The sequence below is a fragment of the Hyperolius riggenbachi genome, chromosome 7 (genome assembly GCF_040937935.1).
Source record: "Hyperolius riggenbachi isolate aHypRig1 chromosome 7, aHypRig1.pri, whole genome shotgun sequence".
Taxonomy (NCBI): Eukaryota; Metazoa; Chordata; class Amphibia; order Anura; family Hyperoliidae; genus Hyperolius; species Hyperolius riggenbachi.
The window spans coordinates 276666100-276679645 of NC_090652.1; the positions used below are offsets into that span (position 1 = coordinate 276666100).

At 39.6% G+C, this 13546-nt stretch overlaps 1 protein-coding gene across 16 annotated transcripts in view; it reads left to right on the forward strand.

Annotated features, from left to right (window-relative positions):
- NEB (nebulin) overlaps nt 1-13546 on the forward strand; it is a 321375-nt gene that overhangs the window by 198387 nt on the left and 109442 nt on the right. For all 16 annotated transcript variants that reach the window (XM_068245793.1, XM_068245797.1, XM_068245803.1 and 13 more), the window contains 9 exons: nt 1639-1746; nt 3919-4230; nt 4315-4419; nt 4884-4988; nt 6670-6774; nt 7464-7571; nt 7670-7783; nt 12951-13148; nt 13316-13420. In XM_068245793.1, coding sequence (XP_068101894.1) covers nt 1639-1746; nt 3919-4230; nt 4315-4419; nt 4884-4988; nt 6670-6774; nt 7464-7571; nt 7670-7783; nt 12951-13148; nt 13316-13420 — 1260 coding nt within the window. The remainder of the gene's footprint in view (nt 1-1638; nt 1747-3918; nt 4231-4314; nt 4420-4883; nt 4989-6669; nt 6775-7463; nt 7572-7669; nt 7784-12950; nt 13149-13315; nt 13421-13546) is intronic.

The following is a 13546-nucleotide window of genomic DNA, read 5'->3' on the forward strand; positions in this document are numbered from 1 at the left end:
TTGAGCCATATACTTGTATGTTTTTGTCTGGTTATGTCTATTAAACTTCATGTTATCAGATCAAACCTTAACAATGCAGGTAAAATATTTCCTGGCAGATTTGGACATTTTGATCAAGACTACTAATGATCAGCTGACTCCCACCAGCCTAAAATACAAAAATTGTGCTGTTTATCAATCAAATGCATGGCTGGTAGCTGCAGTACATTTTTGTTAAGAGAATCTACGGATGCATAGCTCTTTTCTGCACTGAGTGGTGCAATTCTAATGGGGTTGACCAATTCTTTATCAAATTTCTGCTGAAATCTAATTGAGATCAAGTGAGGCAAGCAGGTAAATTAATTGCCAGGCCTCAATTGAATTCCAGGAAAAAAACTGATCACTATACAGATTGTGCCACTAGCAATGTGAATATAAATCTGGCTAGTTATGTAGATAAAAGTCTAATTCAGCTGGGATACATGTCTGATCTGAGAAGGCGTTTCACCAAGTTGTTTTCTCAGGTGCTTTCTTAGGTGATTTGAGGAAAAGCCTCTGTTCATCTAACCTGAGGAATCCACTTGGATTTGCTTTGAAACATCTTCTGAAATTAGTCAGGAAGCCCAGCTAAGATTGAGTTCCTTTGACCAGAAGCTTTTTCTGCATATGTTGTTTGGGTTGAGGGGCCTTTCTATTATTTCATTTCTCAAAATAAAGTTTATGTCTCCAAACAAATGTCAACTTTCAAGAGTCTTTCACAATTTGATATTGTCCAAAATCCCTTTCTTAAATTGTGAATACAGAGATTTTTTTCTGGGTTAGGTAAGCTTGTTTATCTTGCCCATTGATATGCCCTCCTTCTCATGAAATGGTACTCTTCACTGATTGTGTTGTGTGGAGACTGGAGAGCAGGGACGGATGTAGACCAAGTTGCCCCAAGTTGCACCTGGGGCAAGGTCAGGTTTTGGCGCCTAAACTGCCATTCCCCATCCAAATTTTGCCGCCTTTTTAAGAATTCAACAAACTGCGCCTGGGGCAAGAGACCCGCTTGCCCCCCCCAGATCCGTCCCTGCTGGAGAGGACTCTTATTCGCTGCCTGAGGTCACAGTTGAGCATACATTTTGCCAAGAAAACTAAGGAACTTATTTAACAGTTATCAGCAGGAGTAGAAAAAATACTGTAGCCAGACAGTAAAATAGAAAAGCAACTATGGAGTGGACCAGTAGCTGCTAGGACTCTGCAGGCTCATATGGAGTAAATTCTGTATACAAAACTGTAAAAGAAAATTTAAATTTGATTAAATACTATAATTAAATACCTGGACAAGCATCTTTAAGGTGGAGATTTAGATAATTACAAATGCCTATTTACTGCAAGATCTCTTTAGAACCAAAGGTGAAATATATTGCAGAGATTTTGTATCATGACAAACCCTTACGGTAGTCTGATATCAAACATATATTACTTTAATCAGTACTTTAAGCTAGTAATATGTTTCATAAATGAATATTGCATTTTAAACATTGTCCTATATCTGTTTGATAACTATCCGTTAGGTATCTCTTGGACTGTGAAAGTATCTATGTTTCTTTAATTGTTTCTTACTGGTTTATATCTTATGCTAACATATATTTTCTGCTGTTCCTCTCTGTTTTCTAGAAACTCTACAAGCAAGACTGGGACCATGTCAAAGCCACCGGATACTTTATGCCACATGATGCAATCCAAATAACCCAAGCTAAAAAGAGCACCGTTGCCCAGAGCGAGGTAAGATATCCTTAAAGAGAAACTCCGACCAAAAATTGAACTTTATCCCAATCAGTAGCTGATACTCCCTTTTACATGAGAAATCTATTCCTTTTCACAAACAGACCATCAGGGGGCACTATATGGCTGATATTGTGGTGAAACCCCTCCCACAAAGAAACTCTGAGTACGTACTCTTGGCAGTTTCCTGTCTGTGAACCCTGTTGCATTGTGGGAAATAGCTGTTTACAGCAAGCAGCAGCTACATCACTTGCCAGCAGTACAAATGTCACCATGTAATGTCAGAATGTCAATCAGGGATTTAAAATATTTTACAATGGGCAAACACTGACTAAATCATTTATACATAATTATTGTGAAAATAAAGCACTTTTTTTATTACATTATTTTCACTGGAGTTCCTCTTTAAATCACCAATTGCAATCTCTTTCTTTATTTTTGTTTTTGACTGAAAGGTTTTATTTAGTTTGTTTACCAGTAGTTAGAAAATGTAAAAACTGTTTCACGTGATTTGGTCTTTGGAGTAACCATAGCTTCCAAGGTTCAAAGCTACCAAGATTTAAATATTTTGCTGTTTCCCCTTCATGTTTCAGTAGCATAGTATTCATCATTTATAATGACTTGGAGGATCGAACATGTAAAATAGAAATTGCCCCACAATCTGTATATAAAATGTAAAATGTACTCCCAGTACATTAGAGATGATAGGAAGGTTAGCCTTCCACTATATTGCTTTGCCCTTGTACAAGAGCCCCATTTCTACAAAGCCAGGGAAAGTCGGCAGTCAAATTTGGTGGCAGTAGTTTGGCTACCATCACTCTGCAAATCTACCTGTTTCGGCAGAGGAGACGTTTATGGGAAGACCAACTCTGGCTCTGAAACGGCTTTGACTGTGAGCAGACAGAGGGTGGCTCAATTTATTAGAGTTAGAAGGATAAGGTTAGAAATCAGGATGGGGATTTGATTACTGTAAGGTGGAAAGACGAGATTAGGCATTGTGAGAGGGCTTTATTTATTTATTTATTGTATTTATAAAGCGCCAACATATTACGCAGCGCTGGCTTTTCATTAAAGTGGGAGGTTAGGGATACATTTCATTAAGGTCATATTCATGAAAGAGAACCTGAGCCGAAGCTTGGATTCAGAAACACATACTTAAGGAGATGGAAACCTCTAGATGCTCCAGAGGCTTTCCACGGTGTACTATGGTCTTCTGCCACTGCCTAGGACCCTCCTGATGGTTAGTGCCATGAGTGTGCCTTCTTACTGTGCCTGCTTACTGTGTAGGCGCAGACGTATTCGCAAAGGCAAAGTACTGCCTTGCTCCTGCTTGAAGAGGAGCATGGCCCGATCAGATTACCAACAAGCAGATCTCGGTAATCTTTGGAGGGTCTGTGCTTATCAATGGGGGTGTGGAGGATGCAGTTGGAGACCTCTATAGGATCCAGAGGCTTCCCCCTTCTTAGTTAAGTATGTGGTTTTGTACCCGAGCTACAGCTCAGGTACTCTTTAAAGGGAAAACTTATAGTAAGCGAACGGTAGTTCAACAAACATCAAAATTGGTAATGAAAAGAGCAGCACAAATCTGAGAGAATACATGTTCTCAAACTATGCAGCAGAACAAGTGAACTGAATCCCAGTCTACCACACTGTATCCAAACGTCCTTCATGGAAGGGTTGATGGGGTGACATTGTCTACATACTCAGCTCTACTAAAGCTGTAAGGGATACATCTAAGTTCTGGCTTCAGGTACAAAACAGTCCTGAAAAAAATACTACATCTCCCTATAAAAAAGTTCTATTTTATTTACTTTTTAGAGTTTTGTTTCTGATATTTCAGCTAACATAGATCACTAGTGGGCTTATTCAGGAAACATTTCTGAAAAAGGAGAGCTCCAATACAAAATGTAAAAGCCCCATCACAGCAAAACAGGTTTAGTTTCTGGATTGAAAATACTGAGAAATGTTTTCAGACTGGCTTCTATAGGTTATAGAAACTTGTTCTTGGCCTCTTTAAGAAAGCCTCTAAAGATGTGCTGGTAGTATCAGATCCTCAGATGTCATGAGATACTGTACAATGCAATCTTTGGTTAGTACTGTAGTTAATAGAGCTCAAGACTATATATTATTTCTTCAGGGTCTGATTAACTTTATCATGTTTTCTCTATTTAGCTGAAGTACAAAGCCGATTACATCAAGCAAAGGGGTCATTATGTTGGCGTTCCCAATGCAGATGCTGATCCTAAACTCAAGTGGTTCAAACATACCAACCTTATCCAGAATGACAGATTATACAAGAAACTATACGAGAAACTAAAGTGTAAGATCCATATTCCTGCTGACATGGTCCAACTTGAGACAGCCAAGCAAGGACAAGCTTTGGCCAGTATGATTGACTACCGTCGCTATCTTCACGAATGGACATGCCACCCTGACCAGAATGACTGCATACAGGCCAAGAAGGCTTATGAGCTCCAGAGTGATGTGAGTGAGGTTATAATATTGATCTTGAAGAACTCAGTGCAGGCTCGGATGCTAAACTATTAACCTATTAATTTATTGCAATAGGCTATCTACAAATCTGACCTGGAATGGATCCGTGGTTGTGGATGGATTCCTTTGGACTCTGTAGAGCATCAGAAAGTGAGGAATGCTCAAAAGTTGATGAACCAGGTCTGTAATATAGTATCTACTGTTATTATTAGAAATTACTGTTATTATTACCATTGCCACTATTTTCATAATTGTTTACATTGCATGAAGGTGATTAGTCTAATTTACATTTCAAGTCCCTCAGGGATGCTCAGGGAATGGAAACACTTCTATTCTTGCATTTCTTTTGAATCCACCGGGTATGTTATAGGCACACCCTGCCCCCCCCCCCCGAAAAATAATATGGCAACACAACTCGCTTTGGAATTACCTTGGGGAAAAAAAAACATTTCTTTCTTTTAGTATTAATTTGCAATATAGTTCTTCTAGCTGGCACGCTATGACACTAAACTCTCTGAAGTCTAGGTAAACGTAGATTCCAGCCTTCTATGTTTGACAATCCTAAAACCAGTGTTACAGGTAGAAAAAGTTAAGCAACTAACTCTTTCTTATCTTTCTTTTCTTTTTCTTTTTTCCATTTGTAGAGAGCATACAAAAAGGATGCCGTTGACAATTTTGCTAAGTATTCCCATGTAGCCGATACGCCAGAAATTGTGCTTGCCAAAGCCAACGCTGTCATCACAAGTGATGTGAGTATATCCACAGTTGTACTTGATTTTCTATATTCTTGGTTTCAATAATTTTTTAGTTTTCAATAAAAAAAACCCAGATTAGAACATGTATACAAACATCCAGTTTTGTTGTTGTATAAACAAGCAGTAGTTACTATACAAAATACCATGGGTGAGACTATACATCAGTTAAGGATTATTTTTATGAACAAGTGATAAAAATACAAAAATTCCATGAGACAATTGTCTTACAGATGATTGCGCATAGGGTCACATTTCAGAAGGTACCGTAGTTATGCGAGTATTGGGATCGACCTGATACAGTTAGAACAACTAGCCTATAGGGTACTAAATAGGGCATAAGGTGAAGTTAGTAGGGCTGCTAGGGCATAGGGTGAAGTAGAGACAGTGAATATTTGAAACCAAATAATTTTTAAAAAGCAATTGTTCAACTTAGTGTAGCCACTGTCACACAATCAAATCCTGCCTGGTTCATGGTACACTGTTATATGCAGTAGACAATGGATTCCTGTGGTTCTCTGAACTTCAGATACCATAATTACTCAATTAATAGTGATTAGTGCACATGCCTGCATTTTTCACCATTCATTGCTTATTTTTTAAAACCTGTGCTCTGGTGATGCAGTGTGATTCTCGGTGAACTCAATTTTTACATCTGTGTTGCACTTACACTGTGTGTAAAATGTGGAATTTAGAAAAAAAAAGAAGTAATGAAAAGGTGTAGAAAAAAATTAGGGAGACTTTAATCCCTTATCCAATAATGCACATTAGGTGGCCAGGAGAGAGAAGTCACCAGCCGCTCAGCCCCTCCTCCAAATGCCAAAACTAACTTTATGCCTTTCAACAATGGTGTAGTACTTTGTGGGGGAGACGTGGAAAGGTTTTTTTTTCCTCACAAGCTACTTTTGTCACGGTATTGAGGGAAAAGGGGCTTTTCCCTCCAAAATAAGTCCCTCCAAAATAGAAGCAGTGCCACCAGAATGTGAAGGTTTAGCGGATGTATTAGTACGCCGCCGGTGAGCTGGGCGCAGGGTGGGCCAAATGACATCTTACCCTGCTGCCGCACTGATCCCTGGTGGCGTTAAATACTATTCCCCCTCTTAGTCATAGCAACTCGCAGGGAGGAGCCATTCAGGGGCTGGCGATGGCGAATGCTGGAACCCCAAATTACCCATGCAGTATAACATTACTGCTATGGCAGTGCATAGTTTCGTGCTCGTTGCTGAGCGCCATGCGCCTAAACCACCTGCTTCAAAAATTTAGGGTGAGATCTGGTTACCACCTTTAACTGGTATGGCCAAATATCCAGCCCCACCCAGAGGAATAAGTAGAAGGAATAATATGTGACCCTTTGCCTAGTCACATACAGAATTCAATATTAAGGAGTTAGAACATAACACTTCTGTGAGGAAAAAAAAAACGTAATGAAAAAAGACAAACCTGCTGTGGTTCAGCATATTCAAATTTCCTTCTGTGACTGGATTTTCAGCTGGAAAATTTAGATAAGCTCTAGAGCAAGATTATTGGCACCAACGGTATAAATAAATTCAGCTATTGGTCATGACCTCCCAAAGTGGCTTTCGTAAGGTATAATCTTCATCACTACAACTTTAGTAGTTTGTTTTGCTTACACAAGGTCATGACATATTTCCATAGTCCCCTTTGTTTTTCTTTTTAGCTGAAATACAAAGAAACCTTCAACTTGGAGAAAGGCCATTACATCGGTGCAGCAGAGACACCTCAGCTCACCCACTCTAAGGAGATGTCCAAACTGGCCAGTGATGTAAGTAGTTCAATGTCATAAAACAGTTACAACCCTTCTACAGAAGAAAAGATTGCATGGCAACTCAAAACACTAAAACGTGACGTATTCTAAATAGAAAATTAAGATATTCATGCAAAAGAAGGCTAACAATGTATGTTGTATGTCTTTCTAAATATAAACAATCACAAGCTATCTTTTTAGATGGAGAGAAATAATGATGTTGATTCACAAAATGCCATTAATTATTTCAGTTTACTTATTTTTAACCTATACTATAACAGATATGGAAATCTATTTAATAAGATTAACATGTAAGGAGAACTACTTCATAAGGGAAACAGATAAGGAAACAGATACATAATGAGTTAATGAGATGCTTTCTTTGGCAAAGAGTCTATCTGTCCTACTCTTTTTTTATTGCCAACTGATTTTTACAATGTTATATGTATACTATAGCTGCTTAGATGCTATTTACATTGACTTTTTATGAACTGTAACTAGGGCTTACATTTTAGAGGATGGACTAATATTTAGAGCATCTTCAAAAATCCTGAAAAATCATGCTAAGCTGGTGTGGTTTTAAGAACCTTCATTAAACATATCTGTTTTATTATTATTTATTTATTCCAGACATATTTTCATTAGAACAAAGGCAATACAACACAAGGTTGTCATTTCTAAATGCATTACTTTTCACTCCTCCCCAGAAATTATACAAAGACTCCTGGGACAGCAGCAAGGCCCTGGGCTACCAGCTTGATCAACGCTACATTCCTATCGTTGGAGCCAAACATGCTAGGATTGTTTCCAGTGAAGTAAGTGAGGCTTATGTATTCTTTATTATTTGACATTCTCATTTATTTCTGTTGCATTAGTAAATTATGTGTTTATAAATGTAAAATCTATTTTATAGCTCAAGTACAAAGAACACCATGAGAAGGAGAAGGGACACTACCTTGCCGGCACCCAGATTGGTGACTTCCCAAGTGTCGTCCATTCATTAGCCTTCCAGAAACTGAGAAGCATGGTAAGACGCAATGTTTTTGTGAATTGCAGTTATATATATATATACATATACATATACAGTTATTTGGATATATATATATATATATACTGTATTTTTTGGACTATAAGACTTACTTTTTCTCCCCCAGTTGGGAGAAAAAGTCACTGCATCTTATAGTCCAAATGCAGGGAGTTCCTGACTTGTGAATACCTGCCAATATGATCCACCAACCTGCCGCAATGTCAGGGACTCCCTGTACTGCAGTGCTGGTCGTAATGGAGAAAGCTACGCTTACGGATCATTACGCGTAATTTTACGCAATTACGCATTACGAAATTACGCTTACGGCATAGACATTCAATTTCGGTACATGTCTGTAATTACGCATAGCACTTACGCAATTACGCGTAAGTATACCGTAATTCAGGTTATTACGTTATAGGCTTACGCGTAAAATCCTACTAGCAATTAATGCGTAAGGTCATGCTGCCAAGCGGAAAAGTTGACGCATGGATCAATGTTAGGTAGCCGCCGACTTTAAGGGTTAATAGCAAAGCCCCCTTAAGTGCTAAGAGCCTCAAATTTGGAGAATATATTAAGGAGATCAGAAGGATTAAGAGGAAAATTTTTTTTTTCAAAAAGACCTTATAGTTTTTGAGAAAATCGATGTTAAAGTTTCAAAGGAAAAATATATACATTTAAAAACCTGCCGACTTTAACGGTTAATAGCAAAGCCTGCTTAAAATTTAGGAACACCAAATTCACAGGGTATATTAAGGGGATCAGTGGGAATAAGAGGAAAAATTTTTTTTTCAAAAAGACCTTATAGTTTTTGAGAAAATCGATTTTTCAGTTTCAAGGGCGAAAATGTCTTTTAAATGCGGAAAATGTCAGTTTTTTTTGCACAGGTAACAATAGTGTTTTATTTTCATAGATTCCCCCAAGTGGGAAGAGTTTTACTTACTTCATTCTGAGTGTGGGAAATATAAAAAAAAAACGACGTGGGGTCCCCCCTCCCAGACCTCTTTAACCCCTTGTCCCCCATGCAGACTGGGATAGCCAGAATGCGGAGCACCGGCCGCGTGGGGCTCCGCACCCTGACTATACCAGCCCGCATGGTCCATGGATTGGGGGGTCTCGGAAGGGGAGGGGCAGCCAAGCTTTCCCCTCCCCCTCCGAGCCCTTGTCCAATCCAAGGACAAGGGGCTCTTCTCCACCTCCGATGGGCGGTGGAGGTGGAGGCCGCGATTTCCTGGGGAGGGGTTCATGGTGGCATCTGGGAGTCCCCTTTAAAAAGGGGTCCCCCAGATGCCCACCCCCCTCCCAGGAGAAATGTGTATAGAGGTACTTGTACCCCTTACCCATTTCCTTTAAGAGTTAAAAGTAAATAAACACACAAACACATAGAAAAAGTATTTTAATTGAACAAAAAACATAACCACGAAAAAAGTCCTTTAATATTCTTAATTAACCATTAATACTTACCTGTCCCTTTAAAAGCCAGTTCCCACGCAATATCCTCGGAAATATACTAATCAGTTACAATGTAACAAAGTTATTACAATGTAACAACTTTGTTACTTTGTAACACCACCGCACCCGACGTCACTCGCCGCTCACCCGCCGGCCGCCGCATACACGCTAGTCCCCGCCGGCTCCCGCCGTCCACTCCGCCCACACCTGTCACTCATATACATGCTGGCACCCATGGGTGCCAGCATGTATATAGGTGACATGTGGGAGAGGCGGGGAGGGCAGCGGGAGCTGCGGGGACTTAGCGTCCCTTCACCCGACAGAGCTCTGAGCTATATTAGCTCAGAGCTCTCGAAAGCATCTTTGTATTTGGGCTCCAAGGAGCCCCATTGGTCCTTAGCAGACCAATGGGGTTACTTCAAATCAGAAGGAACCCCATTGGTCTGCTAAGGACCAATAGGGCTCCTTGGAGCCCAAATACAAAGATGCTTAGAGAGCTCTGAGCTATAGCTCAGAGCTCTGTCGGGTCCTGCAGCACAGACGCGGCGGCGGCGGCGGCGAGTGACGTCGGGTGCGGCGTAGTTACAATGTAACAAAGTTGTTACATTGTAATAACTGTGTTACATTGTAACTGATTAGTATATTTCCGAGGATATTGCGTGGGAACTGGCTTTTAAAGGGACAGGTAAGTATTAATGGTTAATTAAGAATATTAAAGGACTTTTTTCGTGGTTATGTTTTTTGTTCAATTAAAATACTTTTTCTATGTGTTTGTGTGTTTATTTACTTTTAACTCTTAAAGGAAATGGGTAAGGGGTACAAGTACCTCTATACTCATTTCTCCTGGGAGGGGGGTGGGCATCTGGGGGACCCCTTTTTAAAGGGGACTCCCAGATGCCACCATGAACCCCTCCCCAGGAAATCGCGGCCTCCACCTCCACCGCCCATCGGAGGTGGAGAAGAGCCCCTTGTCCTTGGATTGGACAAGGGCTCGGAGGGGGAGGGGAAAGCTTGGCTGCCCCTCCCCTTCCGAGACCCCTCAATCCATGGACCATGCGGGCTGGTATAGTCAGGGTGCGGAGCCCCACGCGGCCGGTGCTCCGCATTCTGGCTATCCCAGTCTGCATGGGGGACAAGGGGTTAAAGAGGTCTGGGAGGGGGGACCCCACGTTGTTTTTTTTTTATATTTCCCACACTCAGAATGAAGTAAGTAAAACTCTTCCCACTTGGGGGAATCTATGAAAATAAAACACTATTGTTACCTGTGCAAAAAAACCTGACATTTTCCGCATTTAAAAGACATTTTCGCCCTTGAAACTTAAAAATCGATTTTCTCAAAAACTATAAGGTCTTTTTGAAAAAAAAAATTTTCCTCTTATTCCCACTGATCCCCTTAATATACCCTGTGAATTTGGTGTTCCTAAATTTTAAGCAGGCTTTGCTATTAACCGTTAAAGTCGGCAGGTTTTTAAATGTATATATTTTTCCTTTGAAACTTTAACATCGATTTTCTCAAAAACTATAAGGTCTTTTTGAAAAAAATTTTTTTACTCTTATTCCTTCTGATCTCCTTAATATATTCTCCAAATTTGAGGCTCTTAGCACTTAAGGGGGCTTTGCTATTAACCCTTAAAGTCGGCGGCTTTTTTATATTATACGGGAGCGTAATATTACGCGATTACGGCAGACTGTGTAATTTCAATGGGAGTTTACTGTCTTACGCGTAATTTGTTACGCGTAAAAGTAACCCTACGGTCTACGCGTAATTAATTACGCGTAATACCGTAACCTTACACGTAACGCTTACGGTGCATTTGTAGTGAATTACGATGCGTAATTACGCTAATGCGTAATTTCGGCCCAGCACTGCTGTACTGTGCCCATGCAGAGGAGGACACAGGGGGACAAACAGAGGACACAGGAGGACACAAAGAGGCATAGAGGAGGACACATGGGGGACAGAGGAGGACACGGAGACACAAGAGGTACAAGGGGGCATGAGCTACAAAGGGGGCATAATCCAAAAGATGTCCCTTAACCATGGATGGGGCTTAAAAAGAATGTGAAATATGGGGCATAAATATTCAAGGATTAAAGTTGTGGACACAGATACAAATGGAAGAATAGGTGGTCGTTGAAGATATTGCTAGACCACTGTACTGTTTATAAGTGTTTCTGCACTTATTTGCTCTATTTTTTAATAGCCACCAAAAGTTTAATAGCTACCAAAATGAGGCACCCCCCTTTTCCCACATGTTAAGGAATGTTATCATCAAGCTTGCCTTCAATATCAGGTCAATGTCCAAATTCCACATTCTATATATTCATGCTATAACTTACTGAAATTATATACATTATTTGGGTGCGTTATCGGTTTTCATCTTCAGAATGTCACCACTGTGAGATGTTGACACGTGAAATACCCTAAATTGAAACCAAACTCTCGCACAGCACATAATGAAGTGGAACCGAATTCTTGCACAGCCCATAATGAAAAGTCATTATTCTGCATATAGTTGCTGAAGAAATTCACTGCTATGTCTTCTGTGTTTTTATTTAGCCAGATCAAAGTGCCTAATTAATTCTTATCAGTAGCTATGAATAGGCTGCAGGAGTTGTCCCATAGCTGTCTTCTCATACAGTTAAACTGAGGATTAACACTTTCAGTGCTCCCTGAAAAGTGAATCCACAATAACACTCCGGGGCCATAGTCAATTTTTCTTTTTCTACTAAGTTTTCTCCTAAGTGATATTTTCACACCTTATCAATAACATTTTCACCTAGTTTCTGGTACTTTTTCAATTGGAGAATGCCCAAAAATTATTTTAAACAAAAGATGACATATTTTTCTCCTCAAGAAAACTTAGGAAAAAAAGTGAATTGAATAAGGCCCAGTGTGTTTTTTAGCGGGTGCTGTAATCACAGTGCAGGAGACTTGGGAGCACACTGAGCAACTTTGGCGTCGTTGGAAGACAGAGCAGAAGTTACATTTTAAAACACTATAATTCGGCCTTCAGCAATAGTTGGAAGCTGAATTATATCATTCCCTACCATCCACGTGGACCTAGAGGGGGAATAGTAATTAACGTCGCCAAGACTTGTGCAGCAGCAGGATAAGCCATATACTGGTTGTATCCTGGCGGCGATTACATATATACTCGTTTTGTGTAAATTGTGTCACTTGTGCAAAATAGAGACTGAATCGGTGCTGAATCGGTGCTATGCATTCATTCTAAGCGTTGTAAGAATTTAGTTAAAATAGTTTGGTTGAAAATAAGACATTCATCCATCAAGTTCAACCAGATGATGATGATGATAATTATAATAATAATTGGTTCATTATCATCTGTGACAGACACATATCCTAATTGATAATTTAATTTTTATGAAAATATTTCAGGTGAAAGTCATTTTACCTAGAATTTAGGATAAATGAAAGAAAGTACTTACAGTAAGGCATGCAACATTATCTACATCTTGAAGACACAAACATGATTGCCACCATTTGTCTTCATCGTTACTTATTTAGAGCAAGCAATATATTTTAAGCAATATTGCAACTTACGATTTGGCTTCAGCCAATTAGTTTGTGGCTAACTGGCAAGTTGGAAGTTTGGGAAAATGCCTGGAATTATGTGCAACTAATTTATGGATGGATATCATTCCTTGTAGCCTGTCAATTTAGAGTCTCTTGCTCTGATTTTCCTTTTTCTAGTTACCTTACAAAAAGAATTATGAAGACAACAAGACAAAGATTAATATTCCAAGTGACATGATCAACAACGTCGTTGCCAAGAGGTGCCAGCAAATCCTCAGTGACATTGAATATCGCCGCTATCTCCACGAATGGACATGTCTGCCAGACAGACAAGGTGTCATTCATGCCAGGAAGGCCCATGAGATCTTGAGTGATGTAAGTATCAGGATCCCACAATGATTGAAGAGTCATTTTGGACCATTCATTTCTTATACCTTCAACTATTGCCTAAAAACATAGAAACAATACTGTACTATATTTAAAAAACATAAACTATCTAATAAAGTATTATAATAAAAAAATCCTTTTTTCTGTCTGTATAGGTTCTTTACAAGGATGATCTTACCTGGCTGAAGGGCATTGGCTGTTATGTTTGGGACACACCAGAAATCTTATTAGCCAAGAAGTCGTACAACCTCCAGAGTCAAGTGAGTTAAAGGAAATGTTTGTCTAATGACATCAGCGGTTATATTTTAACTCAATAATTTGCTTATGTGCTAAAAGTTTTGCAAGGTGTTTTAGGAAATGGTCTCAATAAGGTGACATCCTCTGGT